General features: G+C 36.5%; 1 protein-coding gene and 1 long non-coding RNA gene across 2 annotated transcripts; both read right to left on the bottom strand.

Moving 5' to 3' along the window:
- Window positions 1-92: 92 nt before the first annotated feature.
- Window positions 93-2,666, bottom strand: LOC114871768. The gene is made up of 4 exons (XR_003788639.2): window positions 2,576-2,666; window positions 1,788-2,245; window positions 484-559; window positions 93-226 (listed from the first exon to the last, which is right to left on the bottom strand). It is a non-coding gene; the product is annotated as an uncharacterized LOC114871768 (long non-coding RNA).
- Window positions 2,667-3,045: 379 nt separating this feature from the next.
- LOC114871779 (integrin beta-PS-like) lies at window positions 3,046-7,780 on the bottom strand. The gene is made up of 15 exons (XM_029178138.2): window positions 7,535-7,780; window positions 7,238-7,445; window positions 6,916-7,144; window positions 6,744-6,843; window positions 6,480-6,650; window positions 6,315-6,413; window positions 6,067-6,231; window positions 5,830-5,988; window positions 5,588-5,719; window positions 5,167-5,469; window positions 4,871-5,092; window positions 4,676-4,792; window positions 4,406-4,598; window positions 4,194-4,333; window positions 3,046-4,122 (listed from the first exon to the last, which is right to left on the bottom strand). Exons 1-15 carry the CDS (start codon window positions 7,679-7,681, stop codon window positions 4,048-4,050), a joined length of 2,460 nt encoding a protein of 819 aa, XP_029033971.1. The 5' UTR covers window positions 7,682-7,780; the 3' UTR covers window positions 3,046-4,047.
- Between the last annotated feature and the right edge of the window lie 7,551 nt (window positions 7,781-15,331).

Here is a 15,331-nt window from a genome sequence, read left to right on the forward strand (position 1 = left end):
TGCGAAATCTCGCGCAGAAAAGATGCGGCAAAAACGTCGCCACTTATTCGAATGAAAATAATTGATGAAAGGTACATACCTGACGACGTTACCGCTTGGCTCCACCGAGGATTCTGTACGACGAATCTCGTGTCTGGGTAATTCTGATCTAATCCTCCGATCCACCGGTGATTTCGGCTATCTTCCATAATCGAGCGGACCCGCCTTGCGCCAACCGAACCGAACACTGTAATGAGGTGGAATTAAGAGGAGACGTGACCTTCGCTAATCTATTAATTCATATACGCGGAGTTGTAGTCGACAGAAACGAGTTTCTGTCGCTACTTCTATCGCGCTGTGTTTTCTTGTCTTTTAGTTTTCTTGTTGACACGGATTAACACGTTCGCTGCCGTGTTATCCACGTCTGGATGACACACGACTTCCCACGCGAGTTAATCACCCCGTTTTATGAGAATTAATAAATTCTATTAATAAAGTCCTTACCTTTAGGATAGAGCAAATATTCGTCCTTTCTTCGTTTAACTTCAACTCTAAAGTATTCCATCTTCAGAAATACCATCTGAAAAAAAGAGAAAGTACAATTAAAACGAGTAGTGTAAGATTTTGAAAGGATAAATGAAACGGCATAGAAACATCAGACTGTTCCCATAGAGAAAGAGAAAAAGTTGAAAAGAATAAACGCGTATCAATTCGCAGCTACTTGTACGAACGATTCGATCATTTTCTACGCGTTAGCTACTCGAGGTTTGATAATCGTTCACGGTATAATTAATGAAAACGAATAGCAACAATTACGACCCGGTTCTAGACGGGGTTCGCGATATCGATCAAATTCACGAAAGCCGGTCGGCGAAGAAAATTGCTCACATTTCTTAGGATAGGGTTGCAGAGAGCAAGATGCATATTTCGTTTTTCGAAACCGGCGAGCATCAAGCTCGTGGGCCCTGAAGAGCAACAACGAAGAACGGACAGCGGATCCAGCGCTGACGCTCATTACGATGATTGGCAGATTCAATTAACGAGCAGCCGGGCTCCAGCACGGCGGGGTCGCCTCGGCTTAACCCCGGCTAAATATTATTAATAATAATCAGCTCATTACCGGCTCCATTAATTATCCGCCTGTATATACGGGTTATACTGCCTCCAGGAGCGCGCTAGATTCCAGGAGATTCGAACGATATTCCCGATAATCGATACAAAATATAATACATTCAAACTTTTTCGTCTTCTTTTACCCGCCATTTGAATCGCCTTCCAAAAGCGAATGTACCATTTTCTTTCAACTTTATCTCTTTAACTCTTTGCGGATAATCGACACATATGTGTGCCCAAATATAATTGTTAATAGTAATTTATAATTCCGTCCATAATCTTGATACAAAACATAGCTATAAACAGGACATATTTACTTTAAATTAATAATACTCTGTGCAAGTTTAAAAATGCTCCATTCCCAAAGAGTTAAATTTCTTTTCAATTAAAAAACGCTTAATTTTTTCAATATATAACCCCGTTTAACAAGAACTATAGACATCTTATAAAATTCATTTTCGTTAACGCTCAGTGAATATATTTCGGTTTCTTTTATCTTTCCTTTTCCGATTGTGAAAGCTATTATCACATATAAGAAAAGGAGAACCCGGGAACAACGAGTCGGCGTAAATTCCAAAAGCGTTTTATACGAGCAGCCTGGATATTGCCTTAAACGGCAGAAGGAAGGAGAAGAGAAAGTAGAATATTAATCCATTTAACAAACTCATTATCGATGAGATATATCGAACGTTTACCGTGCGCGTCGGCGGCGTGAACGTGCTCCTCCTATCCTGAAGGAACCCCGGTAATATTAGCGGGTTGGCACCCCTGCGGCTTGATTTACGGGCACGCACTAACGAGCCTTGGTCTGCGTCGAACGCGAAGAGGTGGTGCAGCCCGGTGCAGCAGCCCGATTCTCCAGCCAGGATGCGCCACCATCAACGGTGTCGCTCAAATTTATTCAGCGATTAAATAGATCTTTCAAAATCATTTGTAGACTCTTCTGTCGCGATGCTATTGTCTCTTCACTGTTTCGTATAGCTGCTTGATTGAAATTCTTTGTGACAAATAAAGATCCTGCACCATTTTATAATCGATGCCTTCGTCTTCGTAGATAGAGTACTTCACTTCAGGGGCGCGCAGTTTTAATTTCCAGCACCGCCATGTTTTCGAACGCTCCGTAACAGCGCCTATGTTCACAACGATGAATGCGCTGAAAAGAAAAGGATAGTCGAAAGGTTCGAATTCGATAATATATCGAACGGTTTAAAAGTTCGAAACGATCGGACATTGTCGGCCCCCGAGGGCTGATTGGTCCGTATTTGGCTGTAATTAAGGCACCGGCGGCGGCCATTAGCGACCGCGAAAACGAACAACATTGTTCCGCAAGACGAAAGGCTTGCCGTGTGCCGTTCGACACGTATATCAAATTACGCAAAGACCTAACCTTATCCCTCTTCGTTTCTTTCCACGTATCGTTTGCTCTGCTTGTTACACGTTTGTAACAAAAAAATTCAACAGCAATGTGTCTCCGTTTGCTCACCTGTCTGTCCCTTTTGCAGCTGTTATGGCGGGATAACCTAACCCACGAGAGCACGCCGTTTGTCAAAAAGTACAGCTCGCGTAAAAAGTTGGCGTTAGTTTGCACAGAGGGCACTCGTGGCTGACAGATCAGAACGCAAGCAACAATACCGTCCGACTCTGGTAATTGGCGCTATGGGCACCCGGTGGGAGCGTTTGACGGCAGAACGAGTTGGGACGCCGATACAGGATGAAGAGATTTACAATGTTCCCGGCCGTAAAATAATCAATAAAATCTGTGCAATGTAAAGAAACGGACGTGCGGCAGTGATTTAGTATGCGGAGCGCCGGCTATTCTCTCCTTCCTCCGACTGCTTTTCTGAGTTATTCTTAACGCATACGATTGCCTTGTCAGACTATCGTTTCGAAATCGACTAAAGCAACGTTCTAATCGCGTTATTAGAAATGAATCGATACATATCGATACATCGATACGTTAAATAATTATTCTTTATTTTTCGCCAAACACTTCCTGTATACAATGCTACATGTAATTTGCAATACAAAATGGAGGAGGTAACCATGGTTCGGTAATCAAGTCGTATGGGCGGATTCAGTGTGGGTAGAGCTTTAGGTTTTCGATGGGAAACATAGCGAATCGCCGCAGGGTTTGCAGCAGGAGCCGACTATGGTGACGAATTTACGAGCTCCTTACGAAGCTGCCCTGTTCGAGCATAGCAAGCAATAAGGTACGAGGCCAGAGGATATTCGAAACAATCGACCGAGAGGCCAGGACCTATCTCCACGCGAAATCCCTCCAATCAAATTTAAAAAGTGATTTACGACAGATCGCGTATCGACCTTCGTCTTTTCGTTGCTAATCGCGTTCATTTTACTTCCTGGTAGACGATTCTTTCAGGAAAACACTAGCACACCTATACGCTTCTTTTTATTCGCGCCATTTTTATACGTGATAACGCGGAATGTAAAATAACCAAAGTATTTGAAATATTTGAGGGGAAAAAATGAAAAAGAAAAAAGGAAATAGTATCACTTACAAGATAGGAAGGCAGGAAAGAATGCGGAGAATGTATCTTTTCCAAAAGCTTAAACGGACGAAGATTTCTTTTTGCCGAGTAGACGTCTTCTCGCGAAGTAATTATCCAAGATGGCGTCGCCGTTGATTTAGTTCTGTGTCATGGCGCTACCTGTCGGATAGCGCACCTTACGTTCAAATCAAGCCCGCGAAAATTCTTTTAAACCAGGCCTGAGCAACATCTTTCCCGCTGTCGTCACGCAATCCCCTCTACTACCCGATTCCCCCACTACTAATACCCTCTCACCGTGAGTCCTACATATGTATAGACTCCTAGTTCCCCTCTTCTCTCACGCTCCGCATGAGCATAGACAGCGTCGAAGTGGGGGAAGAAGAGGCATGCGGCTCGCCAGGCGCAAGTCGCTCAGGCCTGTTTTAAACAATAAGAAATTTTCAAACTAATCTTTGCCACTGTCGTTGAACGTTGGATTTTTGAAAGTGGATGTAGCCTTCTTATAAAGTGGATTGTCCCCCTAAATACCAGACAAGAGCTGTGAATGTATCAAAATTAAAGGAAATAATAAAAATTTGATAATTAGTTTACCGTCTCCCATTTCACAAGAGCTCGTTCTTGCTCGAATTTCGCGAATTCTCGTGCGTCGTGAATTGTCGTCAGTATTTTCCAAGCAACAAGTATCAGGAAACCAATGATTACAGTACTGGCCACTAAGCCAATAGCAACACCTAGGTTATAAACATTAAAATATATCTATCGCTATATAATTATGTATGTTTCTTTTACTGTGATGTAATTACCAACGACGTTAAGAGGCTTGGGACACGTTTTCTCTTTCTCAGCAAGAATATTGAATATTTTTATGTCGCCTCCAGTACCACCCCTATAATATTCATACTTGAATGCAAACGTGCAGCCTGCATCATCTTGCGTTCGACAAACATGAGCTCCAGTCTCTTGATCTTTTACAGGATCTTCTGTGATCTTTTCCACCTGTTTGTCAATTTAAAAAGGTTCTTCAAAAAATTGTATCTTTGCTGAGAGAAGCAAATATCGAAAATGTTTCTTACAATATCAATCTGATGCAAACATTGATCGCATTTTCCATTTCCAGCAAAAGACCCAGAATTATACGCCATGCATTCCACGCATTTTTTCAACTCTTCGCAACGTTGTCCAGGACACGTCTGAAAAATCAATTAATATCAACAATTAATAAATTGAAATGATTTTCAGTTTCGTGATGGAAATAGGAGATTTCTCACCGGGCACTCTTCGCAGTACTGTCCGGAATATCGAATATTGTCCTTTTCGTGACAGTGGCATATACCACAGATGCAATCACCGCGTCCACTGCAAATGTCCACGGTTTCGCTATTATCTGGTATACACGTGGTGTTCGTCTCTTTGCAATCGCACGTCTCACCACCCCATCCTGGCAGGCAATTGCAAGAACCGCACTCGCACTTGCCCCGCCCGCCGCAAACCTTAAATACGAGAATAGCATCGCATAATTCATCCACAGTTTTACGGAATAAGCTTATCTCAAATGTACGCTCACCAATCCTCCGCTTCGTTTGCAAGAGAAATTATCACACTCGCAGTATTTCCCATAGAAAAGTTCTTGCGGATTTGGACGCTTCGCGCAATCGCACACGCCGCACTTGCAGTCTCCGTGGCCAGTACAAATTTCATTGGTCTCGTTGTCAGGTTTACAATCAGCCATCGCAGCTGCGCTCTCGACTCCGCCCGCTTCGTCTCCCTCGCATTCGCACTGCTTCCCGTAAAAACCATCGTTGCAAGAGCATAGACCGCAAATCAGAGTGCCATTTCCTTTGCAATCTTCCGAAACAACCTCGTACCCCTACGTTATCATTCGATACGTGTGAGAAAAATCAAACTACAGCCATGGGTCCTGCGTGTCCCATGCAACGAGGAACGTGTTAATCGTAACGGGAAGCTGCTTATTCGATTATTCTTACCGGATGTCCCGGCCGATCACACGGACAATCGCATATAATGCTCAGGTCGATCGTCAGACTCTCGTTTATGCCTCTCGGTTTTATCTGCATGGTTTGCTGCCACTCGCTGGAATTCGCTGGACATTCGACCGCCTACGTTCGACAAAAGCATTTAATACCCCTCGTGATGTTGAATTTTATGGGTCTCGTTTGTCCCGACAAACTTAAGCGATTATGAATCTTCGATATACATATAAAATTACCCGCAACACCACTTCGAATTCGACGATGTTACCCACTCGTAATCCTCCGCATTCCCTTCGTTCCTTCAATTCGCCGTTTTCTTCCAAACATCGAGAGAAGTATTTAATATCGATCATTTTCGGAGCATCGTCCGTCATCGTTATAGTGTTTACCAGTTTCTGCAAGGATCGTCAACAATCGTGCATGATTATTCCTGATTAATATTTTAAAGATTTCATAAATTGGTTACGTTATACCTTGTACTCCCCGCTGACTAAGGCGACTACGTTTTGAGAATTATGCTCGAGCATTCCGATGGAAGAACCTTTGATTCGTTTACTCAATAATTGATACGTCACGTTCATCTTGCTTGGAACCGCGAAAAATATGTTCATATTGTGCTCACGTACTACCTTGTTAATCTGTTCTCAAGCGTAAACAAATAATGATGAGTGCAAAATTTCCATCATTGTCATTGTATGAAATAATAAAAGCAATTGTATACTTGAGCGACGGACGGATAATCTTGTAGAAGCGAATACGTATAAAATCCATCCTTGTCCAGGTGACAAAGACAGTCGTTGGGCTCGATGATTCCTGCTACCTGAAACACAATAGTTTCCGTTTCAGAGAAATTCTTTGAAAGTAAAGTTACTGTTTTTTTACGCACTCTGCCGTCCCCGGCGATATGAAAGCCGGCATCCGTAGAAAAGACGATAAGATGTCGGGCATTCTGTCGCCAACCGATTTCCTTAGTACAAACCATCACCTGCATCATTGCGTCCAGACCACCCTCTGGTGCGTCAAGATTGCCGGATACTGGCGCCTCTTGTACCCGGTTCTGTCTCGAAAAATCGTCGAACGGTATTAATATTATATGTACATCAGCATTGGCGAATATAATAATTTTGATCACTGCTAAAGAATAAATTACTTTGAATAGAGCAACGTTCTCGGTTAAAGGCATCTGATTCTTGTAACCATAAGGCGGTGCGCATGGTTGTTTGGTTCTCAAGACACACGGTGATTTTAGCCTGTAAAAACGTTAAGTTAAATAGAAAAATTAATGACATTATTTAAAATTGTAAATCAAAATTTCAAAGTACTTGTCTGGCTGTGTACTGGTCATCGGCAGTACTACTTTATCGACAAAACTACCGAATCCTAAACGAAAGTTCGAAGTGAGTTTCCGCATTGCCTCTGCCAGTCGAAATCCTAATTCTGATAATCGATCTCTATAGGACTCCATGGATGCTGATAAGTCCATCAGGTAATACAAGTCCACTGGATAATCCTCTGCTTGACTATACCTCAGGCTCAAGTGATACTCTTCGCCTATAAATTCAATATAATGTTCAATAGATTGTTGAGATAATTGTCAAGAAAATTGTCGAGATAATTTTATGAAAATCGTGAGATGGTACTTTCCTCGTCTGAGCCTTAATTTGACTTTTTGAGGCTGAATTTGAAGAGGAACCTTGCCCTTGGTCGACGATAATGGGCGATTTTCAAGTACGAGCATCGAACTCGTCTCATCTATCACGTCGGTTTCTCGACACCAGAGATTACCTTCCTTTAAAAATTTTTCTCTGCTGACACAGCGCACCAGGGAACCAGTGGCATTCTGGTTGGACACCTGAGTGAACAAACAGTAAATTAGTAGATTCTTAATTGATCTATTAATGTGTTTTCTCAGAAATAATTAATAATAAATATAATGATTACCGTTGTAGAGCACCAAACACATCGAGGAGTCTGTAGACAATTCCCGCAAGTCTGTTGAGATGCGCAAAGAATCTCCGCGTCTTTGTGTTCGCAAAGAACCAATGTATACAACAAACTCGAAAAAAGTAACACCGTACAAAATATCATTGTTTCGTTCTTTATGCCAATTTTTGTTTAAAACGAGCGAAGCGCCACAGTACTGGCAACATTGAAGGATATTGTGGCATCCCACGGAAATGACTCCGAGATAAAACGACACGGTGCGTCATTAGGTAACTATTTTCACTCATCAAGTTCTTATGATTCAAGCAAAGGCGATCGTTTAAAAAATTCCGTTTTCGATATACATGTAATTGCAACACAAACGTACACTTGTAATGCTATTCTTAATGTAAATTTGTCCTTAGTAATATTACTTTCATTAACGAGTAATTGTAAGAAATGAATAATATGTTTTAAATTGCATTTGCCTCTTGTCTAAGAAAAAATGTTTGACCTTCTATATACTTTTTTCTAATAATGCACAAGTAATAATAGTTTAATAATGTTACAATAACGTCAAATTCTTACTTTGCTAGACAATAAATTGTAATGCAGCGACATCTTTCAGCGACCATAAACAATGACGCAGGAAGTAAGTACCATCGTATGATAAATACGTAGTTCCGAAAATCATTATTTAAGGTCGTAGAGTGCGCACCAGAACAGCGGGTCAACCCCCTGTGGCTCGGGGGGATTAGAATACGGCCACGGTATCCCCTGCCTGTCGTAAGAGGCGACTAAAAGGGGTCACACAGACACGTGCACGCACACACATACGTACACACACATACACACCGATTCGGACAAAAGATGAGCTGACTCTAAAAGTATGGATTGAGTAAGATTTAAAAGTATGGACAAGTATGAGTCACGAAATTTTAAAATGCGCGGGGTTTGGTGCTGGCGGGGCTGTCAGCACATCCCCGAAGGCGCGTGGCCGATAGCGTTCGTTGGGCGATATGGGGACAGATAAGTCCCCAAAAGCGCCGGCCCCTTTAGGGGCGAAATTAGGGAGATGGAGAACAGCGAGTAAAAATGTCGATATTTCAGAACGTGAGAAACAAAACCCCATTAGTTGATATATCTATTCTATTCCCTCGTCTGTGGAAGCACCTAGTAATGAAAATTCGGTAGTAGTCAGTAATCACATCAGTCTGTCTTCGAATGATAATGGAACAGGACGGGGTATTTCAATATGTGAGGGTGATGGTAATACAGGTTTCGAAGGTCGGTACGATTCCCACTGTCGGTAAAGGCGTGCTCCTTTTACCTTTACCTTACCTTCACCGCTATCTCGTCGGTGACCGTACGTAGAGAGCACAACTAGATTTTATTTATAAAATTTTATCCCTCTTTATAGGCCAAGACCCATCCCTTTCAGTTATTAATTATTTTCTTCTTCTGTATGGCCCAAGACCCACGCTCCCTAACTATTTATTATCCTACTCCTCTCTATGGACTAACGAGGGGAACTACCCAAGTGTTCCGCTCACTTATTAATGAAACTTTGCCACATTGTAGAACTCGTCGCCCTGAACACGCCTATACCCCCTTTTGGGGGCAGACGGCTAATTGTTTAAAAGATATTAACAATTAAAGTTAGTTACCCCTTACATTGAGCAGCATGACAAACTAACACATACAAATGCTTAGCTCTGCGGTAAAACGCTTGACTCGCAATCTAGTTGTCTACGGTTCAAGTCCATGATTCACAACTTCTTTTCTCTTTTTTCGTTTTAATGATAATTTGTCTCTTTTTGAATAACTATTACAACTGTGCTATAATCATTGCATTTATTAATAATTAATTACATGTGCTGAAATTTTTTTGGAATTTAAGTTATCTTTTCTATCCAATACGTACATTAACACCCTTACCGCATTCAAAATTCGATATATCGATAGTTGGATCGATTAATCGATATTTTCGATATATCAATAGTTGGATCGATTAATCGATATTTTCGATATATCGATATTTTCGATATATCGATAGTTGGATCGATTAATCGATATTTTCGATATATCGATATTTTCGATATATCGATAGTTGGATCGATTAATCGATATTTTCGATATATCGATAGTTGGATCGATTAATCGATATTTTCGATATATCGATAGTTGGATCGATTAATCGATATTTTCGATATATCGATATTTTCGATATATCGATAGTTGGATCGATTAATCGATATTTTCGATATATCGATATTTTCGATATATCGATAGTTGGATCGATTAATCGATATTTTCGATATATCGATATTTTCGATATATCGATAGTTGGATCGATTAATCGATATTTTCGATATATCGATATTTTCGATATATCGATAGTTGAATCGATTAATCGATATTTTCGATATATCGATATTTTCGATATATCGATAGTTGGATCGATTAATCGATATTTTCGATATATCGATAGTTGGATCGATTAATCGATATTTTCGATATATCGATATTTTCGATATATCGATATTTTCGATATATCGATATTTTCGATATATCGATAGTTGGATCGATTAATCGATATTTTCGATATATCGATAGTTGGATCGATTAATCGATATTTTCGATTAATCGATATTTTCGATATATCGATAGTTGGATCGATTAATCGATATTTTCGATATATCGATAGTTGGATCGATTAATCGATATTTTCGAGATATCGATATTTTCGATATATCGATAGTTGGATCGATTAATCGATATTTTCGATATATCGATAGTTGAATCGATTAATCGATATTTTCGATATATCGATATTTTCGATATATCGATATTTTCGATATATCGATAGTTGGATCGATTAATCGATTAATCGATATTTTCGATATATCGATAGTTGGATCGATTAATCGATATTTTCGATTAATCGATATTTTCGATATATCGATAGTTGGATCGATTAATCGATATTTTCGATATATCGATATTTTCGATATATCGATAGTTGGATCGATTAATCGATATTTTCGATATATCGATAGTTGGATCGATTAATCGATATTTTCGATATATCGATATTTTCGATATATCGATAGTTGGATCGATTAATCGATATTTTCGATATATCGATAGTTGGATCGATTAATCGATATTTTCGATATATCGATATTTTCGATATATCGATATTTTCGATATATCGATATTTTCGATATATCGATAGTTGAATCGATTAATCGATATTTTCGATTAATCGATATTTTCGATTAATCGATATTTTCGATATATCGATAGTTGGATCGATTAATCGATATTTTCGAGATATCGATATTTTCGATATATCGATAGTTGGATCGATTAATCGATATTTTCGATATATCGATAGTTGAATCGATTAATCGATATTTTCGATATATCGATATTTTCGATATATCGATAGTTGGATCGATTAATCGATATTTTCGATATATCGATATTTTCGATATATCGATAGTTGGATCGATTAATCGATATTTTCGATATATAGATAGTTGGATCGATTAATCGATATTTTCCATATATCGATAGTTGAATCGATTAATCGATATTTTCGATATATCGATATTTTCGATATATCGATAGTTGGATCGATTAATCGATATTTTCGATATATCGATATTTTCGATATATCGATAGTTGGATCGATTAATCGATATTTTCGATTAATCGATATTTTCGATTAATCGATATTTTCGATATATCGATAGTTGGATCGATTAATCGATATTTTCGATATATCGATATTTTCGATATATCGATAGTTGGATCGATTAATCGATATTTTCGATATATCGATATTTTCGATTAATCGATATTTTCGATATATCGATAGTTGGATCGATTAATCGATATTTTCGATATATCGATATTTTCGATATATCGATAGTTGGATCGATTAATCGATATTTTCGATATATCGATAGTTGGATCGATTAATCGATATTTTCGATATATCGATATTTTCGATATATCGATAGTTGGATCGATTAATCGATATTTTCGATATATCGATAGTTGGATCGATTAATCGATATTTTCGATTAATCGATATTTTCGATATATCGATAGTTGGATCGATTAATCGATATTTTCGATATATCGATAGTCGGATCGATTAATCGATATTTTCGATATATCGATATTTTCGATATATCGATAGTTGGATCGATTAATCGATATTTTCGATATATCGATAGTCGGATCGATTAATCGATATTTTCGATATATCGATATTTTCGATATATCGATATTTTCGATATATCGATAGTTGGATCGATTAATCGATATTTTCGATTAATCGATATTTTCGATATATCGATAGTCGGATCGATTAATCGATATTTTCGATATATCGATAGTTGGATCGATTAATCGATATTTTCGATATATCGATATTTTCGATATATCGATATTTTCGATATATCGATAGTTGGATCGATTAATCGATATTTTCGATTAATCGATATTTTCGATATATCGATAGTTGGATCGATTAATCGATATTTTCGATATATCGATAGTTGGTTCGATTAATCGATATTTTCGATATATCGATATTTTCGATATATCGATAGTTGGATTGATTAATCGATATTTTCGATATATCGATATTTTCGAGATATCGATATTTTCGATATATCGATAGTTGGATCGATTAATCGATATTTTCGATTAATCGATATTTTCGATATATCGATAGTTGGATCGATTAATCGATATTTTCGATATATCGATAGTTGGTTCGATTAATCGATATTTTCGATATATCGATATTTTCGATATATCGATAGTTGGATCGATTAATCGATATTTTCGATATATCGATAGTTGGATCGATTAATCGATATTTTCGATATATCGATAGTTGGATCGATTAATCGATATTTTCGATATATCGATAGTTGGATCGATTAATCGATATTTTCGATATATCGATATTTTCGATTAATCGATATTTTCGATATATCGATAGTTGGATCGATTAATCGATATTTTCGATATATCGATATTTTCGATATATCGATAGTTGGATCGATTAATCGATATTTTCGATATATCGATAGTTGAATCGATTAATCGATATTTTCGATATATCGATATTTTCGATATATCGATAGTTGGATCGATTAATCGATATGTTCGATATATCGATAGTTGGATCGATTAATCGATATTTTCGATTAATCGATATTTTCGATATATCGATAGTTGGATCGATTAATCGATATTTTCGATTAATCGATATTTTCGATATATCGATAGTTGGATCGATTAATCGATATTTTCGAGATATCGATATTTTCGATATATCGATAGTTGGATCGATTAATCGATATTTTCGATATATCGATAGTTGAATCGATTAATCGATATTTTCGATATATCGATATTTTCGATATATCGATAGTTGGATCGATTAATCGATATTTTCGATATATCGATAGTTGAATCGATTAATCGATATTTTCGATATATCGATAGTTTCGATTAATCGATATATCGAAAATATCGATTAATCGATCTTTCGATGTATCGATAGTTGGATCGATTAATCGATATTTTCGATATATCGATAGTTGAATCGATTAATCGATATTTTCGATATATCGATATTTTCGATATATCGATATTTTCGATATATCGATATTTTCGATATATCGATAGTTGGATCGATTAATCGATATTTTCGATATATCGATAGTTGGTTCGATTAATCGATATTTTCGATATATCGATATTTTCGATATATCGATATTTTCGATATATCGATAGTTGAATCGATTAATCGATATTTTCGATATATCGATATTTTCGATATATCGATAGTTGGATCGATTAATCGATATTTTCGATATATCGATATTTTCGATTAATCGATCCAACTATCGATATATCGAAAATATCGATATATCGAAAATATCGATTAATCGATCCAACTATCGATATATCGAAAATATCGATATATCGAAAATATCGATATATCGAAAATATCGATATATCGAAAATATCGATTAATCGATCCAACTATCGATATATCGAAAATATCGATTAATCGATCCAACTATCGATATATCGAAAATATCGATATATCGAAAATATCGATATATCGAAAATATCGATATATCGAAAATATCGATATATCGAAAATATCGATTAATCGATCCAACTATCGATATATCGAAAATATCGATTAATCGATCCAACTATCGATATATCGAAAATATCGATTAATCGAAAATATCGATTAATCGATCCAACTATCGATATATCGAAAATATCGATTAATCGGTTCAACTATCGATATATCGAAAATATCGATTAATCGATCCAACTATCGATATATCGAAAATATCGATATATCGAAAATATCGATTAATCGATTCAACTATCGATATATCGAAAATATCGATTAATCGATCCAACTATCGATATATCGAAAATATCGATATATCGAAAATATCGATTAATCGATCCAACTATCGATATATCGAAAATATCGATTAATCGAAAATATCGATTAATCGATCCAACTATCGATATATTGAAAATATCGATTAATCGAAAATATCGATTAATCGATCCAACTATCGATATATCGAAAATATCGATTAATCGAAAATATCGATATATCGAAAATATCGATTAATCGATCCAACTATCGATATATCGAAAATATCGATTAATCGAAAATATCGATTAATCGAAAATATCGATTAATCGATCCAGCTATCGATATATCGAAAATATCGATTAATCGATTAATCGATCCAACTATCGATATATCGAAAATATCGATTATTGGAAATATCGATATATCGAAAATATCGATTAATCGATCCAACTATCGATATATCGAAAATATCGATTAATCGATCCAACTATCGATACATCGAAAATATCGATATATCCAACTATCGATATATCGAAAATATCGATTAATCGATCCAACTATCGATATATCGAAAATATCGATTAATCGATCCAACTATCGATATATCGAAAATATCGATTAATCGAAAATATCGATTAATCGATTCAACTATCGATATATCGAAAATATCGATATATCGAAAATATCGATATATCGAAAATATCGATATATCGAAAATATCGATTAATCGATCCAACTATCGATATATCGAAAATATCGATTAATCGATCCAACTATCGATATATCGAAAATATCGATTAATCGATCCAACTATCGATATATCGAAAATATCGATATATCGAAAATATCGATTAATCGATTCAACTATCGATATATCGAAAATATCGATTAATCGATCCAACTATCGATATATCGAAAATATCGATTAATCGAAAATATCGATATATCGAAAATATCGATTAATCGATTAATCGATCCAACTATCGATATATCGAAAATATCGATTATTGGAAATATCGATATATCGAAAATATCGATTAATCGATCCATCTATCGATATATCTAAAATATCGATATATCGAAAATATCGATATATCGAAAATATCGATTAATCGATTCAACTATCGATATATCGAAAATATCGATTAATCGATCCAACTATCGATATATCGAAAATATCGATATATCGAAAATATCGATTAATCGATTCAACTATCGATATATCGAAAATATCGATATATCGAAAATATCGATTAATCGAACCAACTATCGATATATCGAAAATATCGATTAATCGATCCAACTATCGATATATCGAAAATATCGATTAATCGATCCAACTATCGATATATCGAAAATATCGATTAATC

This window comes from Osmia bicornis, chromosome 13 (genome assembly GCF_907164935.1).
Source record: "Osmia bicornis bicornis chromosome 13, iOsmBic2.1, whole genome shotgun sequence".
In the NCBI taxonomy this organism is placed as follows: Eukaryota; Metazoa; Arthropoda; class Insecta; order Hymenoptera; family Megachilidae; genus Osmia; species Osmia bicornis.

What these genes read in the sequence shown, in the direction of transcription:
- LOC114871779 (XM_029178138.2), bottom strand. Translation starts at nt 7,681, where the DNA reads ATGATATTTTGTACGGTGTTACTTTTTTCGAGTTTGTTGTATACATTG. An exon ending in AGTACTGCGAAGAGTGCCCG is followed by an intron (nt 4,793 to 4,870) that starts GTGAGAAATCTC and finishes TTGATTTTTCAG; the next exon opens with ACGTGTCCTGGACAACGTTG. An exon ending in CAAGCCTCTTAACGTCGTTG is followed by an intron (nt 4,334 to 4,405) that starts GTAATTACATCA and finishes TTTATAACCTAG; the next exon opens with GTGTTGCTATTGGCTTAGTG.